Below are 20,479 nucleotides of genomic sequence, written 5' to 3'. Positions count from 1 at the left end.
AAAGGGAAGAGCACCCAGTTTCCTCTAATGAAAATGAAATTGATGTTTAAATACCTAACACGATGAGTTTTTCCCTGGACTCTAAGATGGTTAGGGCTTTTTCCCTCTCTGTGTAGTAGGGTATGAGTAGCAGAACAGACGCCACCTGCTGGCCAAGAATGTTAACTACAGTTAGATTGGTTCAGTAAACATGTTACCGGTAAATCAATACGGTATCTTTGACAGGTGCAGCCCAATATTTGTGTTGAACTAACAGAATAAAGCGTTTTAACTGTCTGCTTGTGTTTATTTACACTTTTAACTGTAAGTAATTTAAAATATAATAAAATACAATACTTAAGTAACAGTAAAAACACATTTTGAAAAAACTACTTAAAAAAATTACAGGTAAACAAAAAAACTACTCATACTGTAATGCAATCCTGATAGCTGTGAATACTTTGAGACAAAAGAAAAGGTTACTCACACCATCGATTAGCAGTTTGGTACAGATGTCCCTGAACTCATCCTGTTCTCTCCTAATGGTGCCAACATACACTGAGGATATGGCTAATGTGAGCACCCCCTTTTGTAGTACAGGAACTGTCCATTCCAAACCTATTGACAATGTTTCAAAGGCCATACAGCCAATTATGGTTTCAATTAGGTCTGATAAGGTGAAGATGCATATAAATTAAATTTCTCATACAAATCTAATGAATGCAGCATGAAGTCGTTGGGAAAAACCTTGGAGGCAGGCTTCATTCATAAAAAGGGTTGTAATGATAAAGTTTCAAAACATTTGTTATTTTTAGTTAAGTTGTCTTATTACCTCCTTCTCTGCTCCTAGTAAATGAAACCATTCACATTGAAACATTTTTCTTTGGTATGCATTGTTTATTTTTTTTTTTGACACTACATCTTTAAATAGTATTTTTCTGTTCTTTGTCATGGTATAAAACTGTGCGCTATTACGGGCCCGAGCATTTAAAAGTGTCCCCATTCACCCATAGTGCTGATTGGCTAAACATAGGTACACTTGAGCCGTCATCAGAATTTACTTTTTGTTAGCCAATCAAAGGAGGGGGCATATGGGGACCCTGTTCCCTGCATCCATGTGGCCCCAGAACACGTGCGATCGCTCTGCTAGGGAACAGTGTCTCAGTATGCCTTTTCCTTTGATTGCCTGAGAAAAAGTAAATCCTGATGACACTTTAGCCGTCATCAGTGTTTGTCTTTTCTTGGCCAATCCAGGTAAAGGGCATATGGGGCCCCAATGATTGTCACAATATGATTTCCTATGTGATATACATTGCTAGATCATCTTCATTAAAAATGCATTACCCTTCTGATCCCAGTAGCCTTTTTTGTGGAAGAAAGATGTTATACATTATTATTAAAAATAAACTTTATTTTATAGAACGCCAACACATTATGCAGTGCTGTACATTAAATATGGAATGCAAATGACAGACAAAATACAACCAATGACTAGGGAGGAGCAGAGGCCTAAAGTGCTTGCAATCTAATCTGAGGTGAGGGATATGGAATGGTGGCTTAGAAAGACAGGAGGAAGAGTAGGCAAATTTGAAAAAAATGAGATTAAAAGTGTATGAAGTGTATGATTAAAAGTTGTATGAAAAGCGGGAGCAGGCCTAATAGGATGAGGAGTTCCGGAGAGTGGGGGTGACCCTGGGGAAGTCTTGAAGCCATGGATTGGAAGAGGGTTTGGGAGCAGGGAGGATGGTTAGGAGTGTATTTGTAAATCAGGTTAGGTGAAACGAGCTGTGGAGTGATTTAAAAGTAAAGTACAATTGCCTGAATTTTATTCTGGGGTGAAAATGAATCCACATATGTCTGACGATGTGTATTCAATAAAATAGATGATTTTTTCCCCATGTGTCCCCATCTTGTACCTTTCCCTCAGACTTCTAATAATTCTGTCAACATTTTCCTACTGTATCAGGAGGAGGAACAAGCAATCAATCAGCAGGGACATTCCAAGATTTCAGTTTAAATGAAGAAATATTGTATCAACTCACGGATAAACCAGAAGCTTCTTGAAGCTTCTTGTGTGCTTGTGTTACTAAAGACCACATTGTACTGGTACTATCAGAACCTTTTCTCTACTAGTAACTCAATGCTATTGTTTGTTAATCCTGCTTGCTGATGGGCTCTGCTACCACAGTCCACCCTATACCTGGGAACTACCTGTCTAAGCAGAGTTGCCACATAGCCCCTATCCAGGGTCCTTTCATAAACTGCAAGTGGTCAGAGCAGAGTGTAGCGATATCTGCTTTTTACAAAACAGAAAGCCTTTTACATTATCACAGCCATTCTATTTGCCATTCTTCTTTTTTGTTCCCTTTTTCTATACCCCTCATTTCTCCCTCCTTTTTCTCTCTTGCTTACTCTCTTTTTTTCTCTTTTTACCCTTCCTCCTTTCCTGCCTGAAGTCAATAGGTACTTGCACAGCTCTGAGGTCGTACAGTCTGTAAGCCTGCTTTCAGTTAACAGCCTGCAGCATGCACCCTTAGTGTACACTCTGCGCTGCAAGCTGTCAACAGAGAGTGGGCTTGCAGGCAAAGACCATGTGATTTGCTGCAGTGGCCCCTGCTGACTGAGGACTGCCTGGGGGCCCTTGTACAGCTGCAACATGATATATCTACCCCTCCTGGACACTACAGCTAATGAAACTGGACTGGGAACTCAATGTGGTCTAATCTTTATTGTGCTTATGGTAATCCATTGCACATAAGCAACACAAAACAAACTTTCCCCTGAACTCATATTACATTTGTTTCTGGTTTTAAACAAGCATGTAAACGTTCCTACCACGTTTATATGCGCTTTTATGCACTTTTACAAGCGTTTAAAAGCTTGCTCTTAAAACGCTAAAAAACTCCTATAATCGCCTATGATGTATTTTATCACAATTTGCTGCGATTTTACATAGGCGTTTATTAGAGTTTTAATTTTACCCCTACTCAAGCGTCAGGGTTTCCCTTTTCTCAGCCATTCAGCACTAGAGGTGAATGGGGAGACTTGTCCTCATTTGCCCTCTAGTGCCTGGAGATCCAACACTGTCAGGAGTCCCACAGATGTGCCTTTGGGAATGAGTAAGGGGTTTTAGGTACCCCTGTACTCATTCCCCAGGGTGGAGTGGCTGAGATCTGGGAGTCTTCAGATTCCAAAGTCCTGCTAAAAATGATTATAAAAGCCTACATTGTTTTCAATGGAAGCTTTCATAAAAAGTCAGGTTAAACACTGGGGAAACAGTCTGTGTAGACCCAGCCTAGGACTATTAAAAATAGTACAATCTCTAGTGCTTTATCTCTGATTACTTTTAGCTCAGCAGCAAAAATAGCAATTTGACTTGTTTGACCAATAGGGCTCAGTGATGTGAGAGACAAATGTAATCATGAAAAGACACAACATCATTTTAAAATGTAACAACAAAAAAAGCAAAACAACATAGATATATTTGCTGCATGATATTTATGCAATGTTAACCCTGAAAATAAAGTTCTGGGGTACTGCTTCCTCAGTAAACTACTGCCTCGGGAGACATTCTATGTACCCATGGAAGCTCCTTAAAAAATAAATGGGGGCTTGCTGTTCAATTTGCTCCAACAGGGAAAAAATTCCATCCTGATTCCATGAGCCAATTTGATGTTCCCTGGATCAACGGTCTGTTATCTTTCCTTAAAAGCCCTAATACCGTTATATTCTGTGCTTCTAGAAATCATCCAGCTTTTTCCTAAAGCAATCTATAGTAATTGCTAAAACTACTTCCTGAGGGAGCCGATTCCACATTTTCACAGACCTTACAGTGAGGAATGCCTTTCTTATCCAGAGCTTAAACTTCTTTTCCTGCAGACGCAAAGATTGCCCTCTTGTTCTTTGTAATGATCTCAAAGTAAATAATGGGGAGGAGAGTTCTCTATATGGACCATTTATATATTTATACAGGGTGATCATATCCCCCCTTAAATGTCTCTTCCCAAGGAAGAATAGATTCAGTTCAATTTAGTTGTCCTTCTCTGCACTCTCTCCAATTCCACAATGTCCTTTTTGTGAACTGGTGCCCAAAACTGGACTGTATATTCCAGATGTGGTCTGATCAATGCTTTGTACAGGGGCAGGATAATGTCCCCATCTCTGCAGTCTATTCCGCTTTTATTACAAGAAAGTACTTTGCTTTAGATATTGTAGCTTGGCATTGTATGCTTTCCCAACCTTTTTTAACTTGAGGGAACCTTGAAATACCTTCCAGGTCTTGGGGAATCCTGCTATAATTGCTATATCCACAGTTTACAGTACATTAGTGGTGTGGTCAGTGGAAACAATGCCTCCACATTGATGGCCCAACTCTCTGGAACTGTCTTCCTCGTCCTATTCGGCTTGCTCCTACCTTCAGTTTATTTAAAAGAGCACTCAAAACTAATTTTTTCAAACTTGCCTACCCATCTTCTGTCTTTGGAAACCACCACTACTTCCCACCACTACATATCTCCCCTCTTATTAGGCCTTATTTATGAAAGCTCTCCAAGGCTAGAGAGGATACACCTTCCACCGTGAAGCTGGGTGATCCAGCAAACCTAGAATTGATTTCTTCAAAGTTGTTTGCTATTTGCTAACAAAAGTTTGGAATACGAGACCAGATCTATTTCAGGTTTGCTGGATTACCCAGCTTCACTGATGAAAGTGTATCCTATCCAGCCTTGATAAATCAGGCCCATTGTCTGTTACTTCCCCCACCTCCTAGATTGTAAGCTCTTCAGGGCAGGATCCTCTCCTCCTAATGCGTCCCTGTCTGTATTCGTTTGTCATTTGCAACCCCTATTTACTATACAGCGCTGCGTAATATGTTGGGGCTATATAAAACCTGTTTATTAATAATAATAAAAAAAATAATAATAATGGCCGGTAGGAAGAATGTCACTCATAGATAACCAAAAACATCATTGTGTCATTTAAACCGATCTTAGAGGCACAAATTACCAATTGCTCAAGGAACCCCTACCAACCTTTGGAGGAACCCTGGTTGATAAACACTGGCATTGTCACTTCCAATCTCCATCAGGGTGTATGTGACAACGCAAAACCACGGTTCACAAACAGTTGTCACCCCATAAAAGAAAGCACTGTTATGGCAAGATCGCCTGATTTTGACATTAAAAATCTTCTTTCACCGAATGGGTTTACATTTTATGTCTATATCTGTCTGTCATTTGCAGCCCCTATTTAATGTACAGCGCTGCGTAATATGTTGGCGCTATATAAATCCTGTTTAATAATAATAAAATAAATATTATATAAATCTGAGCTTTCGTATAATATAGTAAAATTTCCCAGCATGCCTTGCATGCTTTATATAGATGGGGGCAGTGCAGGGGTTAAGTGGAGGGGCTGAAGATTTGAGCAGAGTCCCCGCCCCTTTGGTGACGTCAGCAGAGGCTGTATACTTGCAGGCGCTGTCCGCACGCACAGTGCTGAGCCATGTCTGCCAGCCCGGGGTACAGCGAGGAGAAGGGGGGCAGCCTGGGGGAGCCCGAATATGGACAGGACCCGGCCAGCGGCGGCATCTTCAGCAGCGACTATAAGAGGTGAGAGAGCAGCCTGCTTACCCCTGGCCGGGGAGTGGCGGAGAGATGCTGCTCGGTGCCTAGGCATGAGAAGAGGGGACACAGTCATTGTTAGGCCAGTTCTCCTCATACAATGCTGGGAGAAGGGGGATGGTTCTATCTCAGCAGGGACACACAGGAGGGGGCTGGGAGCTTTCTGCATCCAATCATGGCATGCACAGATGTGACCTCTTCAAGGGGGTCACTATTCTCCATCATGGACAGCCTGCTCCTGTGATTGCATCTACTAACCCAACATAAAGCTGATTTACTAAACTATAGCTAGTAGCAAGAGGGTTTCCATTATTTTGTCACATCTATGTTCCTCCATATACACAAACTTGGGATTTCCATGGCAGACATGGCTTGTGCTTTGATGGCTGATCTGTACCATATGATATCAATAGATAAATAACATGATGAGTACTAGGATATTGTAAATCATTTATGATCAGTGACTTTTCTGGGAAAATATATTGTACTGAACAATGCTCCACTGTATTAAATATAAAATATGAAATAAGAATTTGTATATCTGTGTAACAAGGACCCTGCCCGAAGAGCTTACAATCTAGTAGGTGGGGGAAGTACACATTAGGAGGGGAGATATGTAGTGGAGGGAAGTAGTGACGGTTTCAAAAGACAGAAGAAGATGGGTAGGCAAGTTTGAAAAAATGAGTTTTGAGTGCTCTTTTTTAAATGAGCAGATAGTGGGGGCAAGATGAACAGGACGTAACCCTGGTTGAGCATGGATGAAAAAAATGTAAACCTCTTGTATGCACTTCTGTACTAGTTTCCTATAGCAGCCTTTCCTAAGCTTTTTATCCCAGGGGAACCTGTGAAATAAAGTTCAGGTCTCAGGGTATCCCATTAAAATTATTTATTGAGGGTTAGTGGGAAGGATGTCCCTATTATGGTGACAATCAGGAAAGAATGCCATACATCTAGATTGCTAAATGAGCACTGGTGTCATCCTGCTGCCTTAGCCAAATGGTGAGGATCCAAAACTTAGGGAGATACAACCAGATGGGAGGTCAATCAGCCAAAGCTTAAGGAACCCCTAATAGCCCCTGAAGGAACCCAAGGGTTACATGGAGCCTTGAATAGGAATGGATATTCTATTGTATTTTCTCATTATTTTTGTGTGGATTTTTTTCAGACTATCTGATTTGATAGTGATTCCACATTGTCATTATATCCCACATTTATCCCATTGTCTTCTCCCCCAAAATTAGCTTTACACTGTGTCAATCAGGTCTAGGTCAAATATTGGTGATTCCTCGATTGGAAGCAGTAGCTGCCTCCTACCGTAAGGCCGGAAGTCATTCACATGGATTGAGGACTAGAATGTTAGTTGAGGCAGACTTCTAGTAAGATGTGCACAAGCCCAAAATTCAAATAATCTTATTTATTATTTTTATATTATAACTAAATGTATTATTTATATCATACTTCTGCAATATTATTATTTCATTAGTGACAATTTATTTTGTCATGCCGTGCATGCACAATGGGAAGCAAGATTTTGGGTAGCCATGTATGGAGGTAAAATTAATATTATAATGGTAAAGGGTAAAACTCCCCAGAGTTTCTCAACCATTTAAACTTGAGGGAACCCTTAAAATAACTTTCAGGACCCCTTGCTGTACAGCTCACAGTACAGTGTGGTTGGTGGTCAGAATGAGGAATGCCACTTACATTGGTGGCCATTGAGACAAGGAACTTCTAGCAACTTCTGGATGAACCCTGGTTAAGAAACGCTGATCTATGAAAAAAACTTTTTGGTTTGAAGTAGTGTTTCTCAACTTTTTCAACATAGGGGAACCCTTTAAAATATTTTTAAGTTTTCAAGGAACCCGTGCAGTTATTTGGAAGAATCCCATGTACATTACTGACCAGTGGTAAGAATGTCATCCTTACAAATAGCCAAAAAGATCATTGGTGTCAGTTAAAATGACCTGGGAGTCAAACATTGCTCATTATTCGGGGAACCCCTAGCAACCTCTGGAGAAAACCCCGGGTTCCATGGAACTCTGGTTGAGAAACACTGGGTTAGAATGTAGAAAGGTTGTAGAAAGATATCTGAGAGCTACAGAATGTCTTCACAAATGTTTTTACCTGTATTTTTATTTCAATGTTTTTGGCAGTTTTTTAGTGCTGGAGATTCTGTAATGGTTTTTGGCTGTTTTAGGTCATTCCTTTGTGGCAAGTCTAGGTATTTATGCTACAGTATTTGAACTAATCATAATATTGCAAGTGTTTGTGTGCCGTAAATGCAGAATGTTTTTTTTTTGTTCCTGACTTACAGATATCATTTTGGGGATATGTGTGACGCTTTAGGAAATTTTTAATGTATCAGCCAATTTATATTTCAGTAGCAAATGTCCTGGTGTCAGTGGTCCATGGAAGTGAACAATGCCCTGACAGAAGTAAATAATGCCCTAGTGTCAGTAGTTTATAGGAGTAAAAAATGGTCCAGCGGTCCATTGGAACAAATCTATTCCTGACTTAATTATTTCACAAGATGCCCAATAATATTTATGTTATATATTGTTTGGTCAAAACTGTATTCCTTTTTTTGCTTACAGTGCATATACTTGTTTGGCACCAAAGCCAGTTATATGTTCTTCTTCTTCTTTCTTTGCAACATTGCAGAAGCTATCATAAATTCTGCTACTGACACCTTGCAAAATGTGTTTCTTTATGTGACAGAAAAGGAGAAGTCACTCGCAGTTCCTTTTTTATTAATCCAGATTTACTTGAAAAAGTATTAGAAGTTTGTACATTCATAGCTTTTCGTAGAAACAATGATTATTTTTTGTACATTTTTTTGTAGAAGTTAGGTTGTTTGCCTAATTTGCACATCAATTTATAATATGTTCCTTATTTAGTTGGAGACAATACCTCAAACTCTCCACTAGATGGTGCTCTGTGGCTATACAGTGTTAAGTCTCTGATGTCTATGTGTTTATTTTCCTTTTTTTCTTTTTTTATTGATCTGTATTAGAAGCAAAATTTTATATTTGACATCCTAAAAAATAGTAAAATGTCCTAATTTTTTCTTTTGTCGATAGGGCTGCTTATCACATTGATTTGCCAGTAATAGGCCACAGGATAGAGCAGAAGTAGGTTAGGCTATCTAGAGCAGATTTGTTTTCTTGGAGAACTTTGGTAAATGACTGAAGTTCAGAAAACATCATGATAACCAAACAGACAATACATTTATACAAGCAATGAAGTATATTGGAGAATATTGGCTTTATGATGTTTTGCATTGTAAATCTTCCTATTGTTAGCAGCACTCTCATACTTAATATAAATAAAAAATATTTCAACCTATTTGGTTGTCAGTCTACAAGCTCTGTGATAATAAATAGGCTGTCCAGTTTAGCTGACAGAAAACTTTGGTAATGCATAGAAACAAAGAAGCTTTGAAACATAGTGTTTGGAACAGTTTGTAACATTGATTGCATAAATTATGGAATATTGGTTCCCATAGAATATTTTTAAAAAGTTATTTCTTTTTTTTTGCATTGGATGAATGCAGCGTTGGTTTGTTTAGAGATGTTGAAGAAGGGGCATATAGGAAATCTAGATTTTTTTTATTGTCTCTCTTTGAAATTTTATATGCAGTTCGTGCATACAGCTAGCCATAGACATCCGAAGAGCTTACAATCTAGCAGGTGGGGGAAGTCTCACATATTAGGAGGGGCATCGGGGATCAGTGGTCAGCACAGATATGTGGATGGGTAATGTCTCTACATTACACTGTCCTCTACTGTCTTTGGCTACCTATAACCTGAACTGATGACAGTGTTTATTAGTACCATTTCTTAAATTTCTTTTCTTGGAAGACAATTTCACATTTTTAGGTACAAACAGATTTGTTGAAGGGGAGAATGAAAATTCAGTAACTGAAGTTCCTAACCTGTTTTATTAAAGGGAGATTATGGTTGTTTGTATTGCACATTTAACAAAACTGCCTAATAGTGTACTTGTTAGGACTAACAATTCTTTTACCAAGACAAGATTTCTATACATTTACCCCCTAATCAGGTCAAAGTAACTGTTTTACCTTAATAAAGAAAAAAACCCAAAGCATGTCCAGAAAAACAGACTGTGAGTGCAAATACAAATTTCACATACAGTAGTCAAATGGTTTGTTATAGGTTTTAGTACATTTTTCCTGGGATAGTCTGCATCACTGTAAATAATCTGTGTCACCTTCCAGGGTTGTATATGAATCAACACTGTACATGGCACTGCAGGAGGGCTAATTTATTGCTTAAGGCCTTACAGTGTATCAGAACTGGGAGGTTTCTGTAGTTCTTTTTGCACAATGCAATCCCCACCTTGCTCCCCTAAAAGCTCCCTTTATTTCAGCAGCTACTAAAAAATGAATGAAACATTAGTGAATCTGCAGCCTAGACAGGGGAGGATGTACAGTGTGTGGGAGTGTGAGAGCAAGCAATGGGGTTTGTAGCACATCATCTATTCTAGGCTGAGTCATGTTCACAGAGATATGCTCCAGAGATGAGTGGGAGGAGTGGGGAAACTGGAGGAGGAGAATGACCTGCAAACGTGGCTCAGACTGACTGATACAGGACCAGCTGCTTAAAGGAAAGGAGAAAAAAGGGAGTGCGCCTTACTATGTAATGGCTGCAAGGCAATGGGCAAGTCACAGAGATAGCTACAGGCGGAGATGATCCAGAATTGTTCAAAGAGCTTCAGGAGTGAGGAAAAGAAAGGAGAGGAGTGAAGCTGGGGAGAGAATGACAGGCAAGCAGAAGTGATAGGTGTGAATGTAATCAGATAGGACAGAAGTGGGCAGGAGGGTGGGGAAGAACCAGGTGAGAGTAGGTGGGTACCTTGGCCATCAGTATAAAGTGTGTGCTGTGCTAGGAAAGAGACACGGGTGGAGATAAATGGTCTTTCCTATAGGAAGCCTCTTAATATGGCTCTAATGCAGTATTTAGCCCAGTTTCTAGGTGCAAAGGTAGAAGATCCATTCCAAAATACTATGTAACGTATGCAATCCTGGACAGTGAGCAGGTATACAGGAGCATTATTCTTAGGAGCCACTACAGATGGGAACCATTCCTAAGTGACCGGATTGTCATCATACCTGAGTATTATCTCTGGATCTCTTGGATCACCTTAGGCAATTTGTCTTTTGCATACTTCTACATAATCCTGGCTTCCCCGAGACATTTCTTTGATTATATTGAACAGTTTGTTCAGAAGTACACTGTGGATCTTGTCCTGAATACAGACGTTTTTGTGCCTTTACATCTTTCCAGCAATGAAGCCTGTACAGAAGCTGTTGCAATTACCAGTGTCAGCAGTGAATTTGGTAAAGAATCATCGTGCAGAAGAGGCAAAAAGCCCTGTGCTGTCCCCAGATGGGGGAGTTCAAACTTTTTACAATGCATTGCAATCGGATGAGCTACGACTTCTGAAATCCCAAGAGAGTGTATCCAGCATGGAAAACAATGGATCCAGTAGCAACCCCAGTCAGCCTGTGCGGTATGGAGCCCCTGCACTACCTGGGTGTATGTAGGATCAGTCTGGGCTAACAATATAAACTTGTAGTTAAAAAAAGAATACTTATGTGGTTTGCAATGGGACACATCCCTAATACAGTTTTGCAATGTCCTTATGTCATACATTACATCTATACATTTATTATGCATTACTAAGTATCTTTCTTCAAATACTAAGTCCTAACACTGTAATACAGTAGGCTTCAGCCTGCAGTGTGGGAGGTATGTGTGGTTTTGGCTTCTTCTCATGTAGGTCACAGCAGCGTCTCAGCAGGTGTTCAGTAGCATGTCCAGTTTGGTGTGTTTGAACACCTGTTGTACTTTACACTTGCCATAAGTGCGGCACAAGATGCCTGTTTTATAGAATTTCATGATAACGTTTAAGAATATCAAATAGAAGATCCAGTATTTGATTGTGAACATGAAACATAGCTGCTTGTTAACTTTTACTGGATTTAACAGAAAAACATGGACAAACATCATGGCTGTAGCCCACCAGCTGCTCTAGAAATACATGTGTTTTTAGTTGGTGTGCTGGGAAGTCCAGTTCAGTTGTAGTTGGAGAAAATTTGTAGTAGCTTTTGAGGATTCATTAAATAAATAATCAAGAAATACTGCAAAACAAGAACTGTACAAGAATGTAATTGTTACTATTGCTCACTCTGAATACATACTATAGGAGTTCTAAAACAATACAACACAATCTCTAAACATCTAATATATATATATATATATATAGTGCCTAGTGGTAATAATTTTACATAACTGTTTACCTGCACAGTTATACCAGTAGCCATTGCAGTGTTCAACCCAGAAATGTTTTTAGACTGGGAGGGAATAAAAATTGTAGCTGGATGGCAGCCCCAGTATTGTGACCCAACTTCACAATAGCCCAACAGCTGAAAAGCGCCGGGTGGTGCACCCAGCTAAAAGGGGCTGAGGGACAAGATTGCATTGTTATCAATACTTAAATAGGTGAAATATGTTTTGCTTTTATTTTGTTGTTGCTGACTTTTTGTTGGTATACTTTGGAAAACTTTAGGCAGGCATTTGCAATAACCATTTTTCTATTCAGGTTTTGTTGCATAGTTCTACAGCTATGAATCATTATTTCTGACTTCTTTAAGACATCAGTCTAACTGGGAATGTTTTAAATCAATTGGCCTACAAATTGGGGGAGCCAGGCAGCAGATTAGGAAGTGGGGACCCTGTGTTAAAATGTATGTAATGGTTGAAGATTTATCAAAATAGTTTCAATGATTATGGCACACTGCGGCAAACTAATGTGTTTGTTAGCGATCCACATACTGTACTGCGGCCCTTCATTGACATTGGCAGAAAATGCGTTGGGGTGCATTGAAATATGGGGCTCTGGGTGGCTCTAGGGGAGAGCAAGTAGCTGAAGGGCTCAGAGGGAGGTAGGACAGGTGCAAGGCTCTGAAAGGGAGAAGAGAGGTCTATGAGCTGAGTTGTCCTTCAACTCATGCATATTTATAGTTCAGACCTCAAAGCAGTACCTGCCTGGGTATGAAAATACATTTTTCATTGTCCTGCCACTCCCTGGTGGGCGCTCGTACTTCCATGGGCTCTGTTCCAAGCTAGTGATTCCTCTTTCTGCTAACTTCTACCCATAATAAGCTGCCTTTGAAAGATGGAGAGAGCAAAATCTTCCTTCTAGTAGTTATCCCAATCCCTGCTTCACCTGACAATCATGTCATTTCTCCCAATTTCATCGGTCTGCAGGTAGCCAGAAAATGGAGGCCAGTTGCCATAAAGTGAAAAGTTGCCATCTCCAGTCTAAAGCTGACAATAATATTCATAATAATAAACAGTATATTAAATATTACGCAGTGCTGTACATTAAATAGGGACATAAGTGAAGCTAAGAATGCATTAAGATGAATTGTTTTAATTACAGGAGAAGTGCAGATACGATAGGATGTGGAGGTGATGCCTTTTTGGCATCTGTTTGACATTTGAATGTATATTATAGAATAGTCATATGTACCAGTAAGTATAGGAGCCTGTTTATTAGGGTAATAGAGAGAACAGGGATGTGTTGTTACCCACAACAATTAAATATAAGCTTTCAGCAGTTTAGAGAATTCAGAGAAAATAACGATAATGGCCACACTTTGTTCTCTGTGTCATTAAATAAGCACTAAAGACTGTGGAAAACTGATATTCACTGTCTCATCAAATATTTTTCCTCTTTTCGTTGCTAACTGCCTTTCTTTAAGCAATTTATAATTCAGTTGTATGGTCAATTAAGGCCATATATGTTACAATTTAATTCTAAAAATGCTTGAATCTACCAACAGTAACAATACAAAGGCTTGACTAATTGGATATAAATCAGATTTTACAATGATTGTACAAAATAAAGAAGCAGTGGAGTCTGTGAAATCCAGCCACAATACACAATATACAATTACTTGTCACACAGGGCACAGCCAAGGTGGGGCTTTATGCATTGGAAAGTAAATAAACGTGATGACAAGTATATTAATACATTTCTTTCAGAAAAGTTGAAAGAAGTGGATGGTCTAGCTGTGTGTGACTGACAAAGTAAACAGTACTATCGGTGCTTAGTGCTGAACAGACTGGTTGATCCCCAACACTCTTTTTTAGAGAATGTTTATTGCCCCTTACTCTATGAACACATATCATAGTGACTGCAAATTCTAATAAAATACAAACAGGTCCTCTGCTCCTCCTGTGTCACTGGCTGTATCTGTCTGTCATTTGCAACCCCTATTTAATGTGCGCTGCTTAATATGTTGGCGCTATATACATCCTGTTTAATAATAATATGGTAACTTACTCATCTACTAATATGTTTCTCCTTAATGACTAAAGCAAGAAATGAGAAAACACTGCAGTGAGGACTGTCTCAGCAGAATATTTATTCCCCAAGTCTCTGGCTTGTTTTACCTTTACAAAACTTTAGGTCTGTTTGCAGTCCCATGTACACCCATAATGCAGTTTTATGGTATTTAATATTAATAATATTAATAATAATAAACAGGATTTATATAGCGCCAACATATTACGCAGCGCTGTGCATTAAATAGGGGTTGCAAATGACAGACGAATACAGACAGTGACACAGGAGAGGAGGACCCTGCCCCGAATAGGATGTATATGAAATTAATGACTGTTGGCACATGATTTTATGCTACTGTTTTTACCCCAGTGGCTGTAGATCTCATATGGCTTTAATTTATTGACTTTGTGTATTCTGTATTAGCAATAAGGCATGCAGGTGATGTATAATGCAAGGTTGTAGATAAAGAAGGATAGCAGAAAACTTCATGTTCCAAGCTCCAGTGATATGCCATTAGCCTTGGCATTATTACATTACAGCAATAGCAGATGTACTTACTGAAAAGCGGAGGAGCTTCACAAGACAATCTTTACCTTCTCTCATTGGTGAGAAGTTTCACACTGCAGTGTCCATTCTTCTCAGAGAGTTTTAGTGTTGCTGGGATTTCATATTACTAACTGTGGTACAGGTCACATTGCATTGCCCTGATGCTCGTTTGGTAACTCATCTGATGGCAGGTTGGCGTGAACTCAGTCCATTGGGAGGAGTGTATCTCATTCCATTTATTATAACATTGCAGACTGCTACAACTGAGCTGTAGTCTCTGCTTTGTAAAGGTACAGACTTAGCTCTAGGGTAACTTAGCACAGAACTGTGACTATAAATACAAATACAGAATTGATTCATTTTTTCCTTGTGGGTAAACAGTTGTAGCTATAAACTGATGTAATGTTCAGACCCCTGAATTTCTTTGGTCAGTTATTTTATTTTTGTTTTCCTGCTTTCTACCTGTTAGAAATTTCAGTCTGAAAAGTTTCCATCCAAGCTGATGTGAATGACACATCTCCCAAACCCAAAACAGGCATAGCAGCATCTATAGCTGTATAAGATAGCTGGGTTTATTCTATTTATTTATGCTTTTATATATGCAATTATATAATATTGATAGCTTCAACAGTGCTTTACCCTGAGTCTTGAGTCATTTTAATAAAATATCTTTTAGAAAACTTTACTCCCATCATTAATTACATACAATAAATTACACAATAGAACCAATTTGAGAAAAGATCTTTGGTGAACAGAGACCAGCTATCTAAATACTATCCAATATTTCCATTATTTTGTGTCCCTTGTCACAAAGTCTTCAACTATATTGATGTTTTAATAAAAGTAAATGAGTAGTAAAAGAAATTAAAAATGATTTGATTAATAAAGTAAATCTTCTATATACACTTATAATTTGGAATCTTGTGAGTCAGCATAAAAAGCAAAAGAAAAAAAAGGGCATTTGTGCAGAACATTTGTTAGCACTAGCTAGCTTTGTGTATGTGATTACAGCAACAATATTGTGCCTGCCAAGTTTTGTCTTAGTTCCTGATTAAATGTGTGTGGCCCATTACAAGAGATATTCAGCATCGTTAACCAGATGAATACTCAGGGTCACCAGGATGTGACCTCTGTACGGAAAAGCTAGATGGAGGGTTGCTGCAGTTACCATTAGCAGTTTGGCATCCTTTTTCATCCTGGTGCAACCAGAGAACATTGATGAATATTTTACAGATAAGTGTCATGTTATATAGAGATGACAGGGTGAGGGTTCCAAAGTGGTTTATATTTCATGCATTGTAGAGTAAACAAGGTACTGTACAATTTATACAGATGTCTACCAAAAAAGTGATGTTATAGTGTCTGGTATGTGCTAATGAACTGAGATGCCAACCAAATCATTAAATCTGTAGGATGACTGGAGAGTACAGAAAAGCTGTGCAACAGCTGCTGTTGTGGTGAATCTCGGACAACAGTTCCTGGAAGCCAAACATTGCTTCTGGCTGTGCAGTTCCTTTTCCTCCTCTAGAGAAAGAACTGCACCATAAGTTTGCAGCTCCTAGGTGGAAAGCAGCAGTTTGGTATGCACCTAAGAGTTTCTAACAATATGGTTTGCTACCACAAGTATTAAGGGGATCTAAGAGTAAAATATAGGCTGCCGTTTTGTCTATTTCGCCTGCAAATGTTAGCAACCTTCAAGGTTGTATTTACCAGCATAGCAACCCCAGTAGCTGCTATTGGGCCAAAGCACACAGGAAAGAGAGTATGAAAGGGTGATTTGAAAACTCATACTACCGGTATTTATCTTGTTGTGCCTGTTATTGGGACCTGAATGTGACATAAAGAGATGCAGCCGTTCTTTCTTTACTTTACTTTACCCACCCAAATAGACTGATTTGAACCCAATCCATGTACCACAACAAATAGCAGAAGCTCCTACCTGAGACTCTCTGAGCCCCCTGTCTCTCCTTTCTAAACACCATGAGATGTAGGATTTGTAATGAGAACTAATAAATAGATTTTTCATTAGTAACTTGTAGAAGATGCCACATTATAGTTTACTGCCAGATTTCCTATATGGGGACTGGTTTTTTGCTGTTGAGCTACTGGTTGCATGGCTGTCTTGCTTTCATGTTTCTGCTTTGTTTTAAAGTTTCAATATTTTATTCCCTTTCTTAAATATGGTATAGTTGTTAGACATTATTTCTATGATTTTTGCTCATTTGCTGCGTATGTGTTCTATTCTGTACAACCAACGTATTGGTCAGAGCAACTAGCAATTTCATTTCATCAATTTCAGGTCTGTAAATTTATTCCATGATAGGTATACATTAAAATATAAAATGTACCATGTATTTTTATTTATAAAATGCGGGGAAGCAATGTTTCTTGGAAGCTTGAATTAGGATTTTTTTTTTTATTTTTAATATTACCTTTAGTACTATAAATATGACATACTGTATAATTAATTACTTTTAGATCATGAAATTAATGTCTTTAGTCTCTGCTATTATATACCTTACCTTTTAAGTCATATTTGATACTATAGCCTTGAATGGTGTAAAATTAAGTAGTTCTGCAGCCTATTTAAAATGGAAACGAATGTGATGACATTTACATTACAGTATTGTACACAGTGCTGTGTATGTACAGCAGACAGAAGGGATTTGTCTGAACTGAGTGACGTGCTGATAGCCATGCTTAAGCAATTGCAGGGAGGATGAAACTCGGGTATGCTGGTTTTCCCCCCATATTTTCAGTTTTCTCACCCTGGAGGTCTTTGGGAACCCCTACTATTATATCTACAGCACGGGTGATCAACAAACCTGGAATGGATTTCTTCAAAGTCATTTGCTATTTGCTAGCAAATGTTTTGAATCCTGGACTAAATCCATTCCAGGTTTGCTGGATCACCCAGCTTCACTAATGAAAGTGTATTTTCTCCAGCCTTGAAGTACACTACAATTCCAGGTTTGCTGGATCACCCAGCTTCACTGGCGAAAGTGTATCCTCTCCAGCCTTGGAGAGTTTTTAATAAATCAGGTCCTAGGTCTTTATTATTTGACATCCAGCAGGGATCATTCCCCATACCCCATAGGACAATAATAATTTTAATATAAATAATGATAAAATAAAGAAACACAGATGGTGACAAGTGTAGTGTTCCCTTTACACTGGCAGTCAGAGACGTCTGATACATCAGCAGGAAATTTGTAGTCATTGTAGATAGGGGATGATTCTGCCTCTGCTCAATGAACTATAAAAAAAAATCTGGAAGAACTTTAGTTGAGAAAACCACATTTATTGTCTTCCATTTCACATTTTGGTTATACATAATTTTGCTAATATAGTAGAGATGTATTTAGAAAACCAGTAAACCATTTGCTATAATCCCTGGCAAGATACACCTGCAGTGCATGTCAAATCCACTGCTTTATAAATATACCCCTAGAAGACCAAAATTATCACTCACTGCAATTCTTTTTTGTACAGAATTATTGCATAACACTATATTCATTAACAAAATATGTGTAAAATGTGTTTTGTTTCATTCTGTAGACACGATGACTTGAAGGAAATGCTGGACAGTAACAAGGACTCCCTGAAGCTGGAGGCCATGAAAAGGATTGTTGCTGTGAGTGGTTCCTTACCTGCGTAACAACATATCACAAATATCATGTGCTGAGTCTAGCAAAGTAATACTATGTCCACCTTTTTTTTAGATGATAGCACGAGGAAAGAATACATCAGATTTATTTCCAGCTGTTGTGAAAAACGTGGCCTGTAAGAATATTGAGGTACGGTGAAAAATGTTTTGGTGATAGCACACAAAAAGTCCGTTATACTCTGCCTACAGAACATAAATGTGTTTTGTTTTTTTAGGTGAAGAAATTGGTTTATGTCTATTTGGTTCGATATGCTGAAGAACAACAGGATCTGGCTCTTCTCTCCATTTCCACCTTTCAGAGAGGGCTAAAGGTGGGTCAAGCATTAATGGTGGCATATCTTTTGAAGCATTCAGATTCATTTGTGATCTTCCTTAATTCTTTTATTTTATGTAAATATTTATTTTACCTCTTGCTAGACAGATAAAAGAGGGCATTTAACTAAGCAACCCGGCCTCCTCTACTGCATGTACTAAACTTTTCTTGCCCCTTTGGTGCTCTGTTCAGCACTCAAAGCAAAGTGGAAACCTCTGCACTTCAGGGTATAGCTGAACATATAACTTATATGGTGCAGAAACAAGGTAAGGTGTGCTACAGAGAAAGTGGGAAGTTAGGTGACCCGGTGATCTATTATCTTTGCTCTACATGGATCTTTAAACTCTGTATTATGTGCCACTTATACAATAATATCAGGTTTAATCATAACAGATAGTGTAGGCGAAGGGGTGAGTAACAAATGGGGTTCCTATCTATTATCCTTAGTGGTATTCTAGATTGTCTGGCCTGAGTTATATAGTAATTTTGTAGGGTGAAAGGATAGACAGGCTTTTGGAGGCAAATTAGAAGGTGAATAATATTATTTTAAAAATGTATAGTATACTCCTTTACATTACACAAATCAAACAGGTTGTGTCACAGCCTAGGCCATAGGTTTGAACCTGCAGGGAGTTTGCAGGTTCTCCCTTTGTTTGCATGGATTTCCACTTCCAGTTTCAGTACACATTACAAAAACATGCAGTTTAATTGGCTTTCCCCCAAAATGACTTTAGACTGTAGTAATGACAAATTACTATGGTGAGACATTAGATTGTGAGCCCCCTTGAGGGACAGCTAGTGTCAAGATTATGGACTTTGTGAAGCACTGCATAATATGTTAGCCGTATATAAATACTAGTTAATAATAATGTAATGTTTTAAATTATAGGTAACTTCGTTTGGTCTGTAGTTTACTACTACAAGAAATCAAGAAGGACTGAGATGGTATTGTCCATTATATGGTCCATTGATCAGGAAAAACACACTTTTTTAATGAATTGTGCTGTGTTAGTAAGTTGACTCCTTAGATAGTACATTATGACCAAGAAGTAGCATACAAGTGACAAAAGCTGTCATTGTATGTAATCATTGAATGGTTGTTAATGATGTCTCCTCACTGGCCCAAAACCTATGCTCTGTAAATAAATGTCTGGATCTTTTATATTTGACTAGAAAAGATTTAGTTAGCATAGTAGTAGTAGTACCCTGATCTGCACCTTTATACTTACAAAAAATGAGTGAAAATAATATATTACTTTGGATTATGAGAAAAGATCATGTTTGTAACAAGAAGATCAGCTTTCCTTAATTACATTCTGAAAGGGGTGGGGGTTGATTGTTGGAAAAACAAAAACAGGTTGGAAATAAGCCTCTCTTATTCTGCTTGCAAGCTGACAATAATTAATAATTTAAAAGAGTCGATTGCATTTGTCTGATAATCAGGAACTGTGACCTTGTATTACCGCTAAAAACTTTTTTTATACTTTTATGGTTATTCAATCTTTGTGCTAATAAAACCAAGAACATGCACTGAGATAAGCAATATTTTTTTTACAGGACCCAAACCAACTAATTCGGGCCAGTGCTCTCCGCGTTCTCTCAAGTATCCGTGTGCCAATCATTGTACCCATCATGATGCTTGCAATAAAAGAGGCAGCTTCTGACATGTCTCCCTATGTGCGCAAAACAGCAGCACATGCTATACCCAAGCTTTATAGGTAAAAAGATTATTGTTATTGCATGTAATTGGTCTGCACTTTCATGTTAAAAACACATTATGGTCTTTCTAAAGTCATGTAAAAATTTTTTAGCAGCTTTATTTTAGGTAAAGCATACCTGAGTGATTGCTACAGACTGCTGCGGCGTTTCTGACACGTTCCAAAGTCAGAACCGCCAGAAGACTGTTGGTCAGATTTTAGGAGTTAAGACACTGCTTGTTTTAGTGAAGACATAAATAATATTATAATCTAAAGCAAT

General features: G+C 38.5%; 1 protein-coding gene across 1 annotated transcript in view; it reads left to right on the top strand.

Annotated features, from left to right (window-relative positions):
• The first annotated feature begins 9,658 nt into the window (after nt 1-9,658).
• AP3B2 (adaptor related protein complex 3 subunit beta 2) overlaps nt 9,659-20,479 on the top strand; it is a 42,760-nt gene continuing 31,939 nt past the window's right edge. Inside the window, 5 exon segments of the mRNA XM_072402236.1 lie at nt 9,659-11,132; nt 18,081-18,156; nt 18,245-18,319; nt 18,405-18,500; nt 20,060-20,220. Coding sequence (XP_072258337.1) covers nt 10,909-11,132; nt 18,081-18,156; nt 18,245-18,319; nt 18,405-18,500; nt 20,060-20,220 — 632 coding nt within the window. The 5' untranslated portion in view covers nt 9,659-10,908.

This window comes from Pyxicephalus adspersus, chromosome 2 (genome assembly GCF_032062135.1).
Source record: "Pyxicephalus adspersus chromosome 2, UCB_Pads_2.0, whole genome shotgun sequence".
NCBI lineage: Eukaryota > Metazoa > Chordata > Amphibia > Anura > Pyxicephalidae > Pyxicephalus > Pyxicephalus adspersus.
This window is presented reverse-complemented; position numbering and strand designations above follow the sequence as displayed.